Source organism: Drosophila mauritiana, chromosome 2R (assembly GCF_004382145.1).
Source record: "Drosophila mauritiana strain mau12 chromosome 2R, ASM438214v1, whole genome shotgun sequence".
In the NCBI taxonomy this organism is placed as follows: Eukaryota; Metazoa; Arthropoda; class Insecta; order Diptera; family Drosophilidae; genus Drosophila; species Drosophila mauritiana.
The window spans coordinates 6,084,289-6,104,236 of NC_046668.1; the positions used below are offsets into that span (position 1 = coordinate 6,084,289).

At 45.8% G+C, this 19,948-nt stretch overlaps 1 protein-coding gene across 1 annotated transcript; it reads left to right on the plus strand.

Moving 5' to 3' along the window:
- Window positions 1-375: 375 nt before the first annotated feature.
- LOC117136648 lies at window positions 376-19,944 on the plus strand. Its single transcript, XM_033297644.1, has 14 exons — window positions 376-1,460; window positions 10,486-10,607; window positions 10,664-10,907; window positions 12,360-13,953; window positions 14,012-14,181; window positions 14,246-14,575; window positions 14,633-14,730; window positions 14,794-15,194; window positions 15,254-15,580; window positions 15,644-15,827; window positions 15,888-16,047; window positions 16,108-16,234; window positions 16,290-16,435; window positions 16,499-19,944. The coding sequence occupies exons 2-14, from the start codon at window positions 10,516-10,518 to the stop codon at window positions 16,808-16,810; spliced, it is 4,185 nt and encodes a 1,394-aa protein (XP_033153535.1). The 5' UTR covers window positions 376-1,460; window positions 10,486-10,515; the 3' UTR covers window positions 16,811-19,944.
- The last annotated feature ends 4 nt before the right edge of the window (window positions 19,945-19,948 follow it).

The window sequence follows — 19,948 nt, forward strand, 5'->3', positions numbered from 1 at the left end:
TTAAAAATGTTAAATTACTGTGCAAAAGAATGTACAAAAGAAAACATTTTGTATATTTTAACTCGAGTATTAAACGTTATTGGCTTTATTAGTTAGCCTTTCTTTGAAGTACTTAACCAGAACATTTGGCTTCAACTGTAAGTGAAAGCAATAAGCTTTTGAATAATCCACTTATCTGTTGCAAAAACTTCGGATGCCTTGGAAATTAAGCTACAGCCTCAGCTTGAAGCGCTCTCTTTCTACTAGCAAACTCACCACTGCCAAAGAGAAGGACCTTTGGCCAAAGAGCGAGAGAGAGGCTGTCTGAGTCTGTGAAAATTGTAATTGAAATTCCAGCGTCGCCGATTCGGCGCCTGCAGTGCGTAGGCGGTTGTCGTTGACTGACGTCGTGGCCAACAGCACGTGCTAACCGAGGCGGCGCGTGCAGCAAAAAGGAGTAGCAGCAGCTGTAGTGGCCCACAACAACAGCACAACAACAACGGCAACCACAGCATCAGCAGCCGAGCAGCCAGTTGAAAAGCTACACACGGAATATACAACACACAGCTCTAGTATCACAACAACAAACGCTTTGGGCTAGGCAGTGAGAAGGGAGGGGGTGAGCGGGGAGAGAGTCTAACTTGAGTGAAATTCAAGCAGTTGAAGAAGAGGAAGCAGCAGGACAATACACCAATGCAGGCTAACTGCAAAAGTGTGTGAAAGCACAGTGTGTGAGCAAGAGGGACGGGGAAAGGGACACAGGAAGAGGTAAAGTGTGAGTGAGTGAAAATGACAATGCGACAATAAATTAGCTGTAAACTGCACCTTGTTATTTGCACCTGAATCGAAAGTGGATTATATATTTTGCTATAATATTGATAACAACAATACACAAAAGCAGGCCAGAACAACCAGCCAGCCAGTAATCAAAGTTAATTTACCAACACAAGAAACGTAAACGTGAGCTCTATTTACGCAAATAAGAAGAAGAGGAAAAGCGGGCGAATAAGTAGGCAACAGAAGAACAGCAGCCGGAGGAGCAGGCAGCGCGCAAACAGGATACTTAAAATATCAAGGCAAACACACACACACACAAACAGGAGTACACACGCACACACACTTGCCCGAAGGAGGTTCATATTTTTGGCGAAAAAACACAAAACCACCGCACGAAATAAATAAAATATAAACCCAACCACGCTGAGGTGTATGGCCCAAAGGCAAGGCAAACAAACAGAGCCGAAATCGAGGAGAAGAAGCAGCGAAACATAAAGATGCCAAAATGCTGGACGGAGATTGATGCTGGCTGCCGACGAACAGCACCCACTACAACAAACACAAGCACAGCAGCAGCAGCAGCAACAACTGCAATAACAATAATAAGGCCGAGACAAACGACAAGCGAGAACAACGACAACAAGAGCAACAACAGCAGCGACAACCGCCAAATGTGAGCAGACAAGCGACAGCAATTGAGATATGTAAGTAACGCATACAGACACACGTCCATGTAGACAGTGGTGACTCCCTAATTGCCACCTTCAAAGCGTTTATTTAATAGATAAGGATAACGCTGATTTCCTATTTTAATGTAACTGGACGAATGGTAATTCGACATTAACTTGAAAGTCCTACAGCCTCTCAAATTACAAATAAGTGAATTCGTTTACAAATAAGTGAATTCTTTTACTGTATCGAGAAATTTCCAAAAAGGATGAAGTTAGAAAATTCTTTGAAACTTTAACCAAAATTGGTTGTTGATTTAACAAATACTTTTGCAGCTGTTTATGAACTTTGAGTATGGTTTTAAAGTGCGATGTATGTCGTTGGGCTTTGAGGTATTTCATTACTTTTTTATAAGCATAGGTATATTTTTTTATAATTTTTATCCATTTTGTGATAATGGTATGTGTGAATGAATCTTGTGATTGTGAAGAAAAAAAGTACGTGTTTATTTTTTATATTTCATATTAGCTGCGATTTTTCTGCGATGTATAAGATCTTGGAGAGAATAAGACTGACTAATCTGAAAATGAGTTCTACTCTAATCGTAGAGTTTGTTTACTGACGCCTCCCTGTACACTAACTGAAAATCAAGTTTGGGCGAAGAGCTTTATGCATATTTTTACAGCATTTAAGTGTGAAATGATGTGTTAGCGCATTATTTGACTTAGGCACGAAAAATGCTAAGCTTCCAGGAGGAGCGAGAGACACAGAGCGCAAGAGACAGCGGAAGACAAAGAGAAAACGGGACGAAGAGTGAGATGAGAGAATAAATTGGTTGAACCTTAGGCAGGCGAGTTGAAGTGGAAAACAAACAGGGCAACAAGGCAGATACACACACACACACTGCCACACTGGCGCACGGCACACCTATGTGTGTCGCTGCCGCACGCATACACACACAAGCACACACAGCCTACAGGGAATCACACTTAAGCGCCACATCGCTCGCTACCCAAGTTGTATCAACTTGTGCTATCCCAAGAACCTCGGCCAGTCGCGCAGCATTTGAACTCAATTTGGAAGGACCAAATACCAACACACTCGCACTCGCACTCACACTTACACTCACACAGGATAAAAATCGATGGGACGAAAAGAACGGCGAAAGGCGGAGAGGCAAATACAACAATTTCCCTATTCGGGCTTTGGCTGGCCGTAGCTCATCATCAGGTTTTCCCCTATATGCCACAAATCTGAATGCTGCCACACTGGGGCACTCGGGCTTGGGGTCCTGAAAACTAAGCAACGCTTTTTTGGCCAAAACCTCGAATCAACATTTTTCGCATAAATTCCGATTCGCGCTAATGAGAAATCAATTAGCAGCGTCTGGACCCCGAAGGAAAAATGAAACGAGGCAGTCAATTTTGGAGTTCAGCGGACGGGCCAAATTGCATTTAAATTAGCTATACGACATTTTATTAATTCAGAAATCGTGGGTCGTCATCCCAACAGTTTTTTTTTCCAAAACAATGAACTATAGATAATGAAATTGGGTAAATCAAAAAAGTTATGTGCATAAATTAGTTGTACTTCTGAAAATAAACTAATTTGTTAGCTGCTTTGTAACGAAAAGATATTTAAACTCATTTTAAAGTTCAGATAATACGTTCAAATTGGGAAAAGATATTACAACTGATTGTGCAAGTTTGTTGTAGTAGCGAGTATTCTTTGGTGTACTTTGTTGCAAGAACAGCGGCTTAATTATTTGTTGTTAAGTTTTTCTATAACACAGCATTCTTCTATCACATTTAATTGTTCAATTATGCTCCCAAAAAAGCTATTGTAAGCCAACCTAGACTCTTATCGATATGCAAATATTTGATCTTTGACCTATGCGAAAGGTAAATTGGCAAGGAATTCAGAACAAAGGCATTATCCTGGCTGCCCAGATGCCGAGTCTGTTCTCGGCCGTGCGGAGCGAGAAATCGCCTCAATCTAATGGAACAGCTAAATTGCTGACTTCGACTGCTTTGATATGATTTTAATGAATCTGAATCCGAGGCAACAGTCTGGTGGAATTTAATTCAAAATGGGCGGCGGGGTGGCGTTATAATTAAATGCCTGTGAACTGCGCACTGAGCTCCGCACAACCGACATCTTCTTGTAGCAGCTGCACCAGCTGCTCTGTGCCTCGTATGTGTCCTTGAAAAGTGAACCCAGTTGCCACCAAGCCACCCAGCCACCCCTTTTTTTAAAGGCTTCACTGGGATGTCAACTGATTGCTTTTGCAATTCCAAAGACGTTGGTCGAAGCTTTAATTGAGAAAAGCGGTGCGAGTGCAACTCGGTTCCCAGTTGGATAGCACACAAACATGTGTGGAGATTGTCTGCCGAGTAACGCTCATAAATTACCACCCACAAGCGGCAGGGAGGTAGGATGATGAAGTGGCGGGCGGTGGGCGGTTGAGGCGTCGAAGTACGAAAATCAATTTCCGCTTAAACCGTCGACAACTCAGACAATCGGACAGCAAAACGGCTAGCTGGATTCAAGGGGGGCTGGCTCCACGATTGGGAATTGTTTTTCTCTGTTCCATATCCCATTCCCCGTCCGTCCCGCTGTTAACTACGGACAGCATATGACCGCAGCTGTGCGGCTGCTCCACTGCTCCACTGTACGGCTGCTCCTCTGCGCGACTGTCTACTGTTAACGGTTCGATGCACACGACAGGACAGGTTCCCAGCTCCCAGCTCCCAGCTCCCAGCTCCCAGCTAGGCTCCCTCTACACTAAGCGAAAAGTTCGATTGAAACTTTTTTACAGTATTCAATACATTTGAATCGCCGAATTTTGAATTTACGTTAACGGCAGTTCACGTAGTGTCGAAGAACACTCAGATGTACGTCAGATATGTACGTGCCGAAGGCATAACAAGTAATACGAGTAATACATCATCGAAAAGTAGTTTAAAACTAAAATTATTGATTGTAAAGAATGACCGTATAAAGAGCAAAAGTAAAGCCATTATTTGCAACATTGTTGCGTGTTTTCTCTTGCAAAAGCATTCTATAATGCTTAATCACATTTCTGTATGAACTTTTAAGTTCATTATTGAAATTCGATCTGCATCTGCCGTAACTTTAACCTTAAGACTATCTTTATAGTGTCCATATATTACCAAGACTTTAATATTGAATGCAACCTAATACCATAATTAATTAAGACCTTGATCTACGTAGCCGTCCTAGAATCACAATGCTTTCTTTTAACTTGAAGTGAAAGACGGATATGGCTAGGGGATCCAAATGAATAAAGAACCCCTATCCCTATATCTATATCTTTACCTTATCTCCTTCTACTTCTCACTTTTTTGCTAAGAAGTTAAATCTTCTGCACTAGCTTTCAAAGAAAAATTGTATTCTTGATAATAGCTAGTAAAAAGATTTATAAATTTTGATAGTTGAATTTCCTTATCGATCAATAAACAAATTACCAAATTACTCTAATTTGCAATTTCTGCTTTCGAGTAAGGCGCGATTTCTTCAATTTCTTAGAAATTTGCATTTTGTTTACGGATATTTTCAAATATTTTACTATTCGGCCCAAAACCGCTCTAAAGTAAGCTAGCTAGCTATGATTTTCTCTGAATGCCTGGAAGCAGCCCCAAACCTCCGCAGTACTTCCGCTTGCGTGGTTCCATCTATTTGCACACACATCGCCAGAGCCACTGGCTGACAGACAGGCAGCCATCAGTGCTCGGCCAGGCATCATAAGCCGCACCACATCGCATGGCGCCACATCAGCTGGCCTCCGCACCCGCCGCCGCCCACCGAGGACATCGCGGGCAGCGCCACGTGCGCCCATCGGGATGTCAGAAACAAAGCGCCAGCACTGGCGCATTGACTAATGAAAGTGGGTCTGGCGACCCAGCTCCACACCAGACCAGACTTGGGCAAACAGAGGCACAGGGGCTGCCTGGCTGGTTGGAGCTGGAGATGGCTCTGGCTCTGGCTGTGGCTGTGGGGGACAGGGCCCGGGCATCCTTGATCGGAACGTAAGTTGACAAAGAGGACAATGGCGTTGACGATGACAGTAAATCCTGTTCGTTCAATGTATCCGTACACAAATACTCGCACAGTGAATTGAGCGAACGCATCCAGCAAATTGCTCAATGCCCACCATTGTTGTCGCCTTTGGGGCTGTGGGCTGTGGCAGTTGCAATCCTGATTGACTGACTAACTGAGTGACACACTAACTGACAGAATGTGCATGTAAGCGGAAAAACTGTGTATAACATCCAGTTATTTATGTCATGCTTAATATACAAAAGTATATTTCCTAACAGCTGGTAACGCATTAGTATTTAATCAACGAATCAAGGACACTCGCTTTTGGGGTCCATGAATACTCGGCAGTGCAGACAACTGGGGCAGTTTTTCAAAGTTGATTAGGAGGCGTAGCTCATGACATGTGCACATCTTGGAATTTACTTGCTACTATTTATTCAAAATAGTGTCACTTGATTCAGTTAGCTGAGCCCTGCAAGTTTATAGGGTAAGACTAGAACGCGTGGCCAATATTCAAGCAGGGTAGCTAAGTGGTTGGCAAACCCACTATTTGATTACCAAAGTCCCAATGCAGTGAAAGCTACATAGAGATAAATCAGCGCTCTCTTCTGAGAAGAAACCTTCGATATTTCGATAGGAAAACGATCTCAATCTTGATATTTTTAGACGGATGTAGTAACGGGATAAGAACGCGAGGGGAAGACTAAAAAAGAGAGAGAGTGAGAGACAAATGAGAGCAAAGTCAGTTGCGATTGAGAGCGGTTTGATCTCGTTTAAAATATGCTGAGCATGATTTTAGAATAGGTTTTGAAATGCAAATTCTCAAATCTAGATCGTTGGGAACGCTTTTTTTCTCGTAGTGTGCCAAGTGGGATTTTAAAACTGTTGATATACATCTAATACAATTAACTAAAAGCACTTCGTACCACTTGAAGAAAACTTTGGCTCGAGCGAAATAAAAGGCCAATGTTATGTTGAAGATTTGTTTTCTTTGCTGGCTGCATTGCATGTGGCCGATTGACTGGCGCCGGAAATGAGACTCAATGAAGTGGATGCGTAGAGATTGGACTGCGGTGTCTCGCTGGCACCGCCGATAAGGAGGCAATAGTAAACAGACACCCATCGCCGAGGATTGTCAGTCGACGGAACGCCCTTTGAATGTGAGCTGGAAATGGAAATCGAATCGGGCGTCGAGCGGAAGTTGGCTACACTGGAGTCCCTCCTTCGCGTAACCAGTTTAAGAACTGCTCCCAGCTCCGCCTTTTTGTGCTCCCCCCTCAGCCATTCGCTCGCTTTAAAGCCATTCGCAGCACGCGCTGGCTAACACACACACACACAAGCACGCACACTCACGGCACACAATCGCATTATGGCGCACACACTATCGCATTGCTGATTGCACAATTACCAACAATGGCACTCTTGTTCGGCGCGCGTGTGTGTGTGGGTAGGTCTCTAATATTTTGTTTGTTAATTGTATGGGCGTGCCGGGGCGCCACGCCCTTCGCCCAGCCTCTTCTTTGTTCCCGGCGCAGGAACAACAATTCTGCATTCAAGTCCCATGAATGTGTTGCGTAAGACCAGTGGAAAATTCCGAGAAGGTCGGATGTACATAAGTGCAGGGGAGATATTATTCTGTGTAGCCGCTTCTAACAAATAAGGTGTGTGGTACCCTTAAGCAGGTGTTAACCGGGCGTATACGTAATGCCATACAACATCCGTCATTTGTTATTTCCCTATAAGGTAACACAATGCTCTAAGTTAGTTAAGAGTACATCCAGGCCATCAGTCTGGCAGGAAAACATCCTTTGATGTCAAGTTAGCGTAAGCCGCTTGTTGTTAAGTGCATACATACATACATATGTACATATGTATGTGGCTGCTGCGGGAACGCATACAAGTATGCTACACAATTCGAAAGTTGATCTAATTTGGCCGACGAAGTGGGGGAAATTTCCTCGTTTGCGGAATGTCAGCACCACAAAAGATACACCTGCCATCTAGGCTGCTGCACAAATCTAATTAAATGCTCAGCCGTAATTTATGTGTGCCACAGACAAATGGGTACGCAACCAGTGAGGGGCCATAAATTTAAATTATGCCCGCCTAAAAGTGAATACGCAATATGTACGTTTGTTTGTAGGGCCAAGTGCGTGCAAAAATTGCCGCCAACAAAAATTCAAGGAAGCAGCTCGAGGGGCTCACACGTTCCTTTCACTTCTGCCTGACCAGAATGTTTTTGTAATGAAATTCCTAGGTCTCCGTCTTGGAATTTGAATTTGCCCAGCCCTCGCTTTCCATACCATGGGGCTGATTGGACCACCGGAAAGAGCGAAAGATGTCCGGCAGACATACAGTAATTGGCTCAAGCCTTATATAACTAGGACTCATGTGGCACATTTTTAATGATTTCCTTTCAATTCAGAGGGTGTGTGTGTCTGGGCTACATTGCCCCATAAAAGATTGATTATGCCCAATCCTCTATTTAAGATATGGAATGGGGAATGGGGGGCAGGGCAAGCGGTTGCCTAGCTCAAACCATTGCGTAATGCGAGGAATTCAAAAGCAAACTGCTTAAGGCGAATGCCAGCCGCAAGTCGAGGAATCTGGCATGGTCTTTGACTGCCCAGTTCAAATTGACTTGGCTAATCTTCTGGGAAAACTTCCAAGTCCTGCAGGCCCGTATTTAACTGCGTCCTGATTAACTCTGAATGCCAATGCCCCATTGCCATTGCCATTGCCATTTCCATACGCAATGTGTAATTTTGTGCGCCAGCGTTGAGGCAAATATTTCGATGGACCACCGGGCGTATACTTAATACTGTTTACCAAAGCAATCAGCAGGCGAGCACGGTAACCAGCACTTGGCCTGGGCAGGATTGGAATTTCAACCTTTTTTTTCCCTCCCGTGACAGGACCAAGATTTCAGATTTGTGATTGGAATTTGAGCGGCTGACACTTGGCAAATGCGCCAACAATTTGGGTAATAACCTTAAATTCAAATGCTGTTGCCGGGACTACTCGGCGTCGTCCTTCGACTTAATACAATTTAAAGGGCCCGTAGACCCGCCTTTGATTTACCCATTCCTGTTTTCCGACTGGGTCTGCTTTTGCGTTGCGAATTTGCTGGCGAAGATGGGACTGGGGCCGACACAAAAGCAAACAATTTATGGTTCATATGAGTTTGGAATTGGTGTTCAGCATACAAATGCCGAGCAAATAGAATTTGTGTGTTTATCCAGTCCTCGACGCTCCCCCGGAATTGTGGACCCTAATAGGAGCACTCTATGTTATGCATACCCATGTGCGGCTGCATATTTGCCCTGTTAAAGTGGTGGAAGGTCAAATGCTTGATTGTTAGCACAGCGGCGTAAGTGTAATTGCCATAAGCGATTATGATCTCGGCCAGAGTTTGAAAACAAGTTAGGGCCATCGCTTGTTAACTGGCAAACGTGATTCGTTGGATTCCCTCTAATTCAAGTACTCAAGTATTAATTGTGTAATGAGTTTTTGAACTATACCATTTATCTATATCTATATCTGGTTTTTTTGGGCACGTACGTTCTCTGCAGTAGTAGATACTTTAAGGTGTATTAGAGATATTTAGTTATATATGATTGTCTTTTGTTGATGAACAACTACTTTAGGTATTAAAAAGTATCTCGAAATGAACATCAACCTTATAAGACACTCATCAGCTTACTCATCATTGATAACTAAGTTTATTGAGTTGAAAGAATCTATAAAATCAGTTGATAGAGAATTACTGCAGAGGTGTCAATGAAAGTTTACCATTAAATTAAGAACATCTAATTAGAATTAGAATGTGTGCACTCCATTATGAGTTCCCCAAGTTGGCAGCCACTTAGACTCCGATTTGGCCAACTTGACGGGTTGATTGAACCTAATTGGAGCGTAGAAGGATGTCGTCCACTTTTCTGGGAAACATGCTTACTTGCACACCTGCACTTGTGCTCACAAATCTCACCTGTCCGGGCTGATTGGATGGGTTCTGGTGTCAATATACGTCCTTGACACATTGCGATCTCCGGTGCCTGACCTCTGCCCTCTGCCGACCGACCACGTGAGGCTCGTCGGTGGGCGTGGCACTTGTGGGTGTGTGGGGGCTTTGTTTTTGCTCGGCAACTTCGCGATGCGTTTTTCAACGTTTCAACCTGTTGACCGCCTACTCGCACTCCCGAAACATGATGCTCGCTGGCATCCGATGCAGCCGATTTAAGTAGGTCATAGTAGCACACTCTTGGATATGGCTCCAGGTCCACAATTACAGGCAAATTGTTTAAAGTAATAACATTAGCTTATAATAATGCACTAAACACTAAACTAATATTCAACGAGCTGCCAACGGAATGGTGAATATTATGTTATGGAGTCTCAACGCTTTCTGCACAGAATCTACCACTTCCGATTAAGTTACTTAATTTACCCGGACAGGGGAACCCAGTGGTAGTCAGCTCGCTTCCAGTTGTGCCACCATCTATGGTGCACAGTGCTTAAATTCGCTTCGAAGCGGCTTTTGGCCACATATTATAAGCATGGAGGGATGAGTGGATGGGCGGATGGGGATGGGTGGCGCTTGCGGGGTCCATTGTGCTGCGAGCCGACTAATGGCATCCATTAGACACAAAAGACCAAATTGCTTGGCCCGATTCCGATGGCATCAATATGCCCACCGCACATGCCACGTATATGTACATATATCCCGGTACACAGACACACTGCATTTATTTCGACTTTTGTGGGATCTATTGTCACGTGCCGGGCTGCGAGTGTGTATGTGTGTGAGTGGGGGCCATTGAGTAATTGATTTGGATTCCTGTGGCCAAAAGGGCCCGCAGCTATTTGCATGAGCGGTATCATTCTGGTCTGCGGGGCATTTAGTGTTCCGCATGGAGCAGTCCTCTTTCGATATGCATGGCAGGTACAACGCCGGCGTAGAACACAACCTGACCAACCCAATCCGGTTCTCCATTGCAGATTGACTTCGAAGTACGACGCGATTAAGCCATGAACGCACTCGATATGAATAAACAATTTCTGAGCGTCTCCCAGGACCATCAGCATCAGACCTCGGTGGCAGATCAGCGGAGTCGCTCCAGGTGAGTTTGGAACCCTAATTAGCTGCCAGATGATGCCCACTGTACCCCCATTCCAGATCGGAGCGCGCCTCCAGCCTGGCGCTGCCCCTCAATTCGCTGCTGGACTTCTACGACAAGCAGCAGGAGCAGTGCAAGTCCGTCACCCTGCTGCCCTTGCCCAGCAACTCCGGCAGCATCAGTGAGAGCAGCAGCCTCTCCAGCAGCAACAGCATCGTGCGGCGACACTCCTCCCACTACTATCCCATGCTCGAGGACAAGCAGAAGCCGTCGCAGCTGCCCCAGGCAGCCACCGAAATGCTTGTGAGTACGGCAATCCTCACTAGATTTATGGCACGATGAGATTCCCTGTGCCGGCACTCATGAAATTGAAAGGACTACCCACACACAAATGGTTCCATAATTTTAAAAAATTAACCCATAATCGTAGAGAAGTGTGACCACTAAGCCAGGATATTCTGTAGCATTTAGGAAACGACTAGCTTCATCTACTAACTAACTTCTAGTTGTTTAGTTGTTTAGTTCTAGTTTAGTTATGTATCTGAAAGTTACTTGTAAAGATCTATTAGCGTAACTGAGAATGTAATTGCAATCTGTATTTAGCGCGAATTTACGAAAAAGTGTAGGTTAAATTTCTACCCGGCTCAGAATTCTGAAAGGAAGCCAGATCTTTCCGAAAGAAAAGTTACATTTTGCGCTTTTCCACTGAAAAGAAGTGGGGAAGCAATCAGCTTAGCATTACTTTCCCAGTTACCGAATTAAAGAGCAGGTGGTAGTAAGAAAAAAGGATAATACGATGTCTGTTAATTAATATAATATACGAGTTCCCTTACCACATTTCAAGCGAACTGCACTTTTTGAGAATTTGATACGCAAGGAAAAGAATATAGAAACTTTCCGCGAAATGTTCGAGTTTTCCCCCCACAATAGCCTTTCATTTTGAAGAGTTTTTTGAAAGTGCAGCACAATACAATTTGCTGCAGAAATGAAAGCTGCGAAAAGACAAAGGAAAATGGGATTTACGGATGTACATAGAACTGACCCTCAATGAGAAATTTCCACTTCTCCATCTACGAAAATAAATAATCCTTCTATTGCACTTTTCACGGCGAAGTAAACAAAGCAGAAATTTCCAAAAGTTTCCTCAGTTTTGTAACCGCCAAGGAAACAGTATTCAAATTTAATACCCTGCTCATCCTCGTTTGGGTTATTCGACTGGCGTTGCACCGTCAAGCGTTTCGAGTGAAGGGCAGAGAAGATGAGGGATTAGCTATAGTTTGGCTCTGCATGACTCAAGAGATCGATGTGGACGGCAGCCAAAACCACTTGCCTCTGTTCCTGATTCATTTTCCAGCAGGAGGACCTGGCCTCAAATCCCCACGAGTTATTTCCTGCCCGTCAGAATTTCTGCGCCCGGCTTAGCGAGGGCTTAGTCCCCTGCCCCACTTCATCCTCTGCACCTGGCTGGGGCTTAAAATGCAGAATATTGCTCCTGGATAATATTGCCACAGTGGTGGATCGAAGAAGTAGCAAACATTACAGTGGGAACAGGTTTCTATCACCAGGGAAAGATACTATATCTTTGTAACCTTGCTAAGATATTATATCTCTTATTTGTTACAGCATAGGTTGTTACTAAAATATTCAATATTTATACTTTATAACCCCGTTTAATTATACAAAAGTTTCGTTACGACAAATTTCCACTGTTTCCGTTTCCCTTTACCTCGAATTTTCCTCGTTTTTCGCTGGCAGGTAAACATGACGGAGCAGAAATATGGCCAGTCAGCTCATCAGGGCGCCTCCTTCGCGGGAGTAAGGCAGGTCCACCAACAGCAGCAGCAGCACTTAGTGCGGGTGGACACCCCAGTGACGCCTCCGCCTCCCATTCCGCGACGACTACTGCGCGGCAAGTCCGCCTGGCAGGCGTCGAGTCCACACCCACTTCCACTCTCGGCTGGCGGACAGGATGGCGCCCACGGCACGGGCAATGTGTTTGTTTATCCGCAGCCAGAAAACGTGACCGCAGAGGCAGTGGTCCGGGGATCGGGCGACGGACAGGGCGATGGTGCCAGGCTGCAATCAGCACTGCTTGTTGACATAGCCACACGTCCGGCGTCCGGATATGCGGATGCCGATGGGATTTCCGATGACGACCGCATGAGTCTGGAGAACTCCGTGTTCGACGAGTCGCTAACCTCCACGCCCGTCAAGGTCGCCGGCTATTTGGCCGGCCGCTATGCCGGGCTGAGTCACATGGCCAAGCGGGCGCAGCGCTCCTCCAGCAGCACCGTGGACTCCGCCTACGGCTCATCGCTGGGCGGCCACAGTGAGCGTTTCGCCAGCAGCTCGACCAGCGTGGACTTTCGCAGTCGCTTCTCCTCGGTGGACACCCAGTCCTCGCTCGATGAGAAGCCTCTGTCCAGCTCGATTGACTCGCCGCTGGCCAGGGATCCCAGGGATGCGTACAGGGAACGTGCTGTGCTCAACGATGCCATGCATAAGCTGAACAACAATAACACCAGCCTGGGACTGGCCCTCTACACGGCCAGCAATAACAACAACGGCAGTAGCGTGGCAAGCGATGGCTCCAAGCTACCAGTGGTTCCTGCCAGAAAGCAGACGCCGCCAGTGAAGGGCAGCAGCAACAGCAGCAACTCGATCGGCGAGACTCAGTCGCAGAGCTCCAAGGAACCCAGCAGCGTCTCTGCCTCGGCCTCCACTTCGTCCGCCGCCTCTGCAGGATCCAGCACAATATCCAGCGGCACCATGTCATCTATGTCTGGGCCATGTCCAGCTGTTGTGCCGCCCACAGATGCCATCACCAAACGTCCAGGGCCGCCAGAGCCACCATTACGGCAGGCCAACGTGTTTGATCCAGTGGAGACGGGATCGCGGGGTCACCCGCCCCCTCCATTGACTGTGCGGAACAAGCTCGGCCGCAATAAACCGCCACCGATTACGTATCCTCGGATGCAACAGCGACAGGACTCCACGCTCTCCAGCGATAGCTACTCGATCAGCTCCAGTCCGGGCTACAACTCCAAGCTTATGGAAGCACCACTCCTGGGATCCCAGCAGGGCGGACGTAAGTCCAATGCACCCGGCAGCGCACAGCGCCAGACTCCACTAATGGACTTGGCCCCCACCCGATTTCTGGGCGGGGGCGGAGGAAGCGGAAGCGGCAAGCAGGCTCCCGCAATGCCGCCACCAAGGAGCAAGATCAACTATCGACAGGACTCAACCATCTCCAGCGACAGCTTTAGCCAGACGTCCAGTCCGGGATACAATCCCAAGCTCATGGAGGCGCCGCTGCTGCCCTCGTTGTCCGCCAAGCGGCTGTGCAGTGGTGAGTACAAGTCCTTTCAATACCCGGGCCTTGTCACAGGACTCCTCTGCCCTTTCAGCGCCAGCCCCAATTGTGTGCCGTCAGGGAGTTCAGCACGAGCCCATCGAGGAGCTAGAACCGCCGCAAACGATCTCGCCGCTTCATAAGGCGGCCGGCCAGCCCAGCAGCCTGCAGACCATCGTCCGCTTTCAAAATGGAGCACCGCACACTATGTCCTTGCAGCATCAGGTATAATACTTGGATTTTGCATAAATATTTTATGGCAAAGATTATATCCTACCTACCATTTCAGATTATTAACCGGCGCAAGAGCTCCAATCCGTACATCACAAACGGCCGCCTAAAGTTCCGCCTGTTCCAGATCCTGATCAACGCCTTCGCCCTGCTGGCTATCGCCGGCGGTCTGGCTGCCTACTTCAATGCATATCCGACTATAAAGTTCGTGAACAAGACTATCATCAACACGATCCACGTGGAGGACACCACGAGTTTTGGCAAGAATCCAGCCCCAGGCACCTGCCTGCCCATCATAGTGCGGTTTTGCCAAGGTCCCCAGATTCCCTACAACTACACCGTGTTCCCCAACTATATCGGTCACTTCGGCCAGCTGGAGACGCAAACGGTAATTACGGCGATATGCAGGGTAACAATTTATTTCACTGACTCCAATCCATTGCAGGACTTGGATTCCTATGAGGCCCTGGTGGATGTGCGATGTTACGAGCTGGTCTCCCTGTTTCTCTGCACGCTTTTCGTGCCCAAGTGCGGACAGAGCGGGTATGAACTTTCTGAACTTTCCGCTTTTATTAAGTAATGATAATGAGTAACACATTCGTTTAGGGCCACCGTGCCACCTTGCAAGACACTCTGTACGGAGACGATGCGCCGCTGCGGCTTCTTCTTCGACGTTTTCGGACTGAGTCTGCCCGAGTACCTGAACTGCAAGCTCTTCAAGGACTTTCCGAGTTCCGAGGACTGCGTGGGCTTGGATGAGGTTCGCGAGGTGATGAGAGCCGCCACGCATCCCAAGTGCGATGGGTTCCAGTGCGACCAGAACCGTTGTCTGCCGCAGGAGTACGTGTGCGATGGCCACCTGGACTGCATGGACCAGGCGGACGAGGCCAAGTGCGAGCGGTGCGGACCGGACGAAATCTACTGCGGCGACAGCCAGTGCATTGGAACCAAGCACATATGCGACGGTATCATCGACTGTCCCTACGGCCAGGATGAGCGCAACTGCTGTAAGTGAAAGGATCTTCTTTCTTGCAATGACCAAACTAATCTGTCCAATCACTTTCAGTGAGGCTAAGTGAGCGGAACGGCGATGTGGGCACCGGGGTGCTGGAGGTCTATCGCATCGGTCAGCGGCAGTGGATGCCCGCGTGTGTGAAGAACTGGGATCGGGCTGTATCGCCCAGTGCCGTGTGCTCCATTCTGGGCTACTCGGCCGTGAATGCCACCAGTGTCCTGACCCAGCTTACTCACCGCCCACTGCTAGCCACGGTTAATGTGTCCACAGATATATGGAAGATGTACGCCAAACGAAAGTCGACCTTGATGCAAGAGTTTGCCAACTGCAAGAAGACGGAGGATTATCCGATGGCCGATCTAACGTGCTCCAATTATGGTCAGTGGCTCTGGCTGGGAAGTCAGCATAAGGCATTCACTATTTCATTATGCATTATTTCAGAGTGCGGCCGAGTAAAGCGTGGTAGACACAAGCCATCGAGACGCATCATTGGAGGAACGCAAGCCAGTCCCGGCAATTGGCCATTCCTGGCCGCAATTTTGGGCGGTCCGGAGAAGATTTTCTACTGCGCTGGCGTTCTAATCTCGGATCAATGGGTGCTCACAGCCTCCCACTGCGTGGGAAAGTTAGTTGGATCACAGGCATGATTATATATTGGTCACTAATGAACCTTCTTGCTTGACAGCTATAGCGTGATCGACTTGGAGGACTGGACCATTCAGCTGGGCGTGACGCGTCGCAACTCTTTCACCTACTCGGGTCAGAAGGTCAAGGTCAAGGCCGTGATTCCACATCCGCAATACAACATGGCTATTGCCCACGACAACGACATAGCCCTCTTCCAAGTGAGGATATCTTTTATACGAATGTACTTTTTTTTCTAATATTCTTGGATACATTTGCAGCTTGCCACGCGTGTTGCCTTCCACGAACACCTATTGCCCGTATGTTTGCCGCCACCGAGCGTGAGGAATTTGCACCCTGGCACCTTGTGCACTGTCATCGGATGGGGAAAGCGGGAGGACAAGGATCGTCAGTCTACTCAACATAATATCCGGCTAACTAATCACTTTTCTTTGTTCCACAGCCAAGTCCACGTACGAGTACATAGTGAACGAGGTGCAAGTGCCCATCATCACGCGTAATCAGTGCGACGAATGGCTGGACAACCTGACGGTGTCGGAGGGCATGGTCTGTGCCGGGTTCGATGACGGAGGAAAGGATGCCTGTCAGGTAAGCTATACTATTCACAATACTGGCCGTATATTTGAGTGGAAATGTACTTCCAAACACCAGGGCGATTCGGGCGGTCCGCTGCTGTGTCCGTATCCAGGGGAGAAGAATCGCTGGTTCGTGGGCGGCATAGTCTCCTGGGGCATTATGTGTGCGCATCCCCGTCTGCCGGGCGTGTATGCGAACGTGGTGCAATATGTGCCCTGGATACAGGAGCAGATCGCGAAGCATTCGCGTCCCATTAAAGAGGACCGCGTTAACAAGTACGACCTGCATCCCGGAGGACCCGATATACTATCCAAAATAGCCACTGACCCGATGCGCGAGGGTGCACCACACCACTACACTCATTCCAGGACGTCGTCCAAAAATTAATCCTGACCACAGTCGTCAGGTGTAACTGGAACAGAGCATATCCACGAAACAATTGCACAAATTACGAAAGTCACACGGAACCGATGGATCCTGTAGGAAACATACATATATTTTGCTACTGAACTTAGGGTATTAGCCAGCCGGCTAGCACCGATTTGGGCAACATAATCATGTGTCAATTTGCCGAATTTATTTGTCAATTTTTTTACAAAGAGATTTTTATGAACCTAAAAACCCCAGACAATTTATAACCCAGACGAACCTAAAAAGGGGGTGCAAACATATGTCAATACATATTGCAAACGCGATTTATATACTACCACGTAAATGGAAAATAACCGTCATGTACCCGATATCTAACTAATTGATAATTGTGTCTAAATACCCCGAAACCCAGAATATAATTCGATTTTGTAGCTGAATTTTGTGTTGAAAATGAACCCTGTATTATTATAAGTACGCGAGTATTACTCCACTGGAAAAATTTATGATAATCGAAGAAGAATTCAGAAAATATTGTGAAGTATAAATAGTAGAATCCCAGCTATTGAGTGTTGAAAATTAAAGCAGGATGTAAGCAAATCAATTGTAGAAAATAATGTGTAACTATAACCAAACCAAACCAAAGAAAACAAGGAATCATTGCTGATCTTGGGCATTCGATGGACGTAGCAGTAGGCTCTTCTCCAAACCCAAATATGCTGTCTTACAACAACAATGAATCTAACAAACAATAAGAAAGTGTGCAGTTGACAATAATGAGAAATGCACAATAAGCAACTAAATGCGAATAGATTTAAGCCATGAAAATAATAACTACAATGCGTGGGTTTCAGCTTTAAAGAACACAAACGATAGGCAAGTCGTTTCGCCTGGCTAGAGTCAGATCAAAAGGATTAGGATCAGGGCATTAGAAGGAATATACTTATACACATAGCATACGAATCGACTATTTACGCGGTGAACTACAGAAGGTACGATAGTACACGCTTCGATAGTGGACATGTCAATGTAACTTAATATTTAGAACTATTTACACGCCAACGCCGCACCTCGTTTGTCACGCCCACTTAGACTGGCCGCTTGGGGGTCGAAGCTCGAGGTATTGCCCCGATTTAGATCTCTACTCACCCATAAGCCAGGTATCTGGTATCGTACGATCTGGAGGAAGATACAATGCTTGAGTGCTGACATTCGTAGGCACAACTATTTTGCAGAGGAATCGCACGTAATGAATGTAAAATACGCGTAACTAAAGACTCAAAATCGGTTGTTTCAACACACAGAACACAGAACACACAAACACACCAGAGCTTCGCGAAGTGTACAGCTTTGATATTGTTTTCGTGTCGGAACAGGAACATCGACCGGAAGTGGGTCGGGTTTCCGGTTGCTCCATGTTTTTGACTTATCGTTTCTAGTAACTAGCTAAAACCTGTTGAAATGCTTTAGACAAGAGATTGCAAATGTATAACCGATCACTACTAGATCTAGTTGGACATATTATGCCTACCAATATATATATACATATATGCATGTTTTGTACAATCAGTTTACAAGTGGAAAAGTATTATTAGTCTTAAAAGGGGGGTTAAATGAAGCGCATATTACACAAGGCACACGATGTTTTAGGCGGAACATGAACACAAACCAATATGTAACTGAAATATATACAAGAAATATACATATAACGGATACATATATTCTATATATATATTGTAGTGCTAGCAATTAAGCAGATGTGATGGTGTCTAAATTTATACATGCATATTATCAAGCGAACGTGGAAAGCTTAGATTATACTCGAGACAAATCTGTGGGCTGTTGTAGATCGAGCATACTAGCTATAATGACAGAGTACAGATCCAGGACAATACAAACTTATAAAGATATACCCATATCATAGAAACTATGCTTACTTCGATATCGTGCAGTGCATGAACACAAGTCCGAGTTTTCCTGAAACTCTCAGTGGTTTTACTACTAAGCTTCAGATGCAGTGGCGTGAAATCACTGACGACTTCAGGATCACATCGGATGGATATAGTTTGTGCTTGAACTCAGGCAGGACTCCTTTGCTGTTGCCTTGGACAGTAGGCCACCCTTTCACCCTTTCAGTTTTCTGGGGTTCACTCTCCTTGTGCATTTACGATCATTCGGATCATGGCGAGCTATTTTTATACACCCCATGCTCCAGGCTACTATCAAAACGCTTAGCTTTATGTACATTTAGTCTAAATCGAACACAACCCGTATATATTATATATATTGTAGATGTAAAATGCTTAGCATTGGCGATCGGGCGATCGGAGTGAGTGAAATAATTTACACGTGGCATGAATAGCAGAATAGATAATTACTAAGTACAATACGCAAACAGTTGACACTCAAACTCAGAATCGCACAAGCCCCACATCCTAGTTGAAATTCTGCGCTTAACGGCGGGGATCGCCCCCAAGGATTCGATTCAGTTTCGCATGCTCCATGTGCATGGAGGGACACCACACAAAGTACATAAATAAGGACAGGCCCTATTAAACAAAGAACACAAGAATTTGTAGCGAAAAGTTATGTGTAAAATGTAGCAAAATCCAAAAACCAGAAGCTGATAAACAAACTAGTTGAATTTACATGTGTCGCGCATTATAAAGATGAAGCATAGTATATGTACTCACGTATCAGAATATTATATGTAAATGTTTAAAGGTGATCATTTGATGAAAAGCACTTGTTATCTATGCACAGACGGAACTTTGTGAAGAATTTACAATAACAAACTTTGACAATAAAGACAAACTGAATTTTTTCCTGTGAGCTGGACAAGCGCATCGGAGGCATTGAGAATTTATGAAGAGTTTTACACATTCAGATCTTGAAGTTTTGACGCGAATCGAACAATATTGTTGAACGTTTATTTTTGAAAACTCAGAGAGGATACCAAAACCATGACAATAAAGCCGGCATTTGGCCAATGTCCGACAATAACTGGGAAAGTGCAGTAAACTAAATGTAACTACATAAAGTACACGCAGACACACGTATAACCAACTAAATGCTAAAAGCAACATGTCATACCAAACATGATATATACCTACAAACATATATTATATAAATGTTAAAAAATAAATGTATAAAACC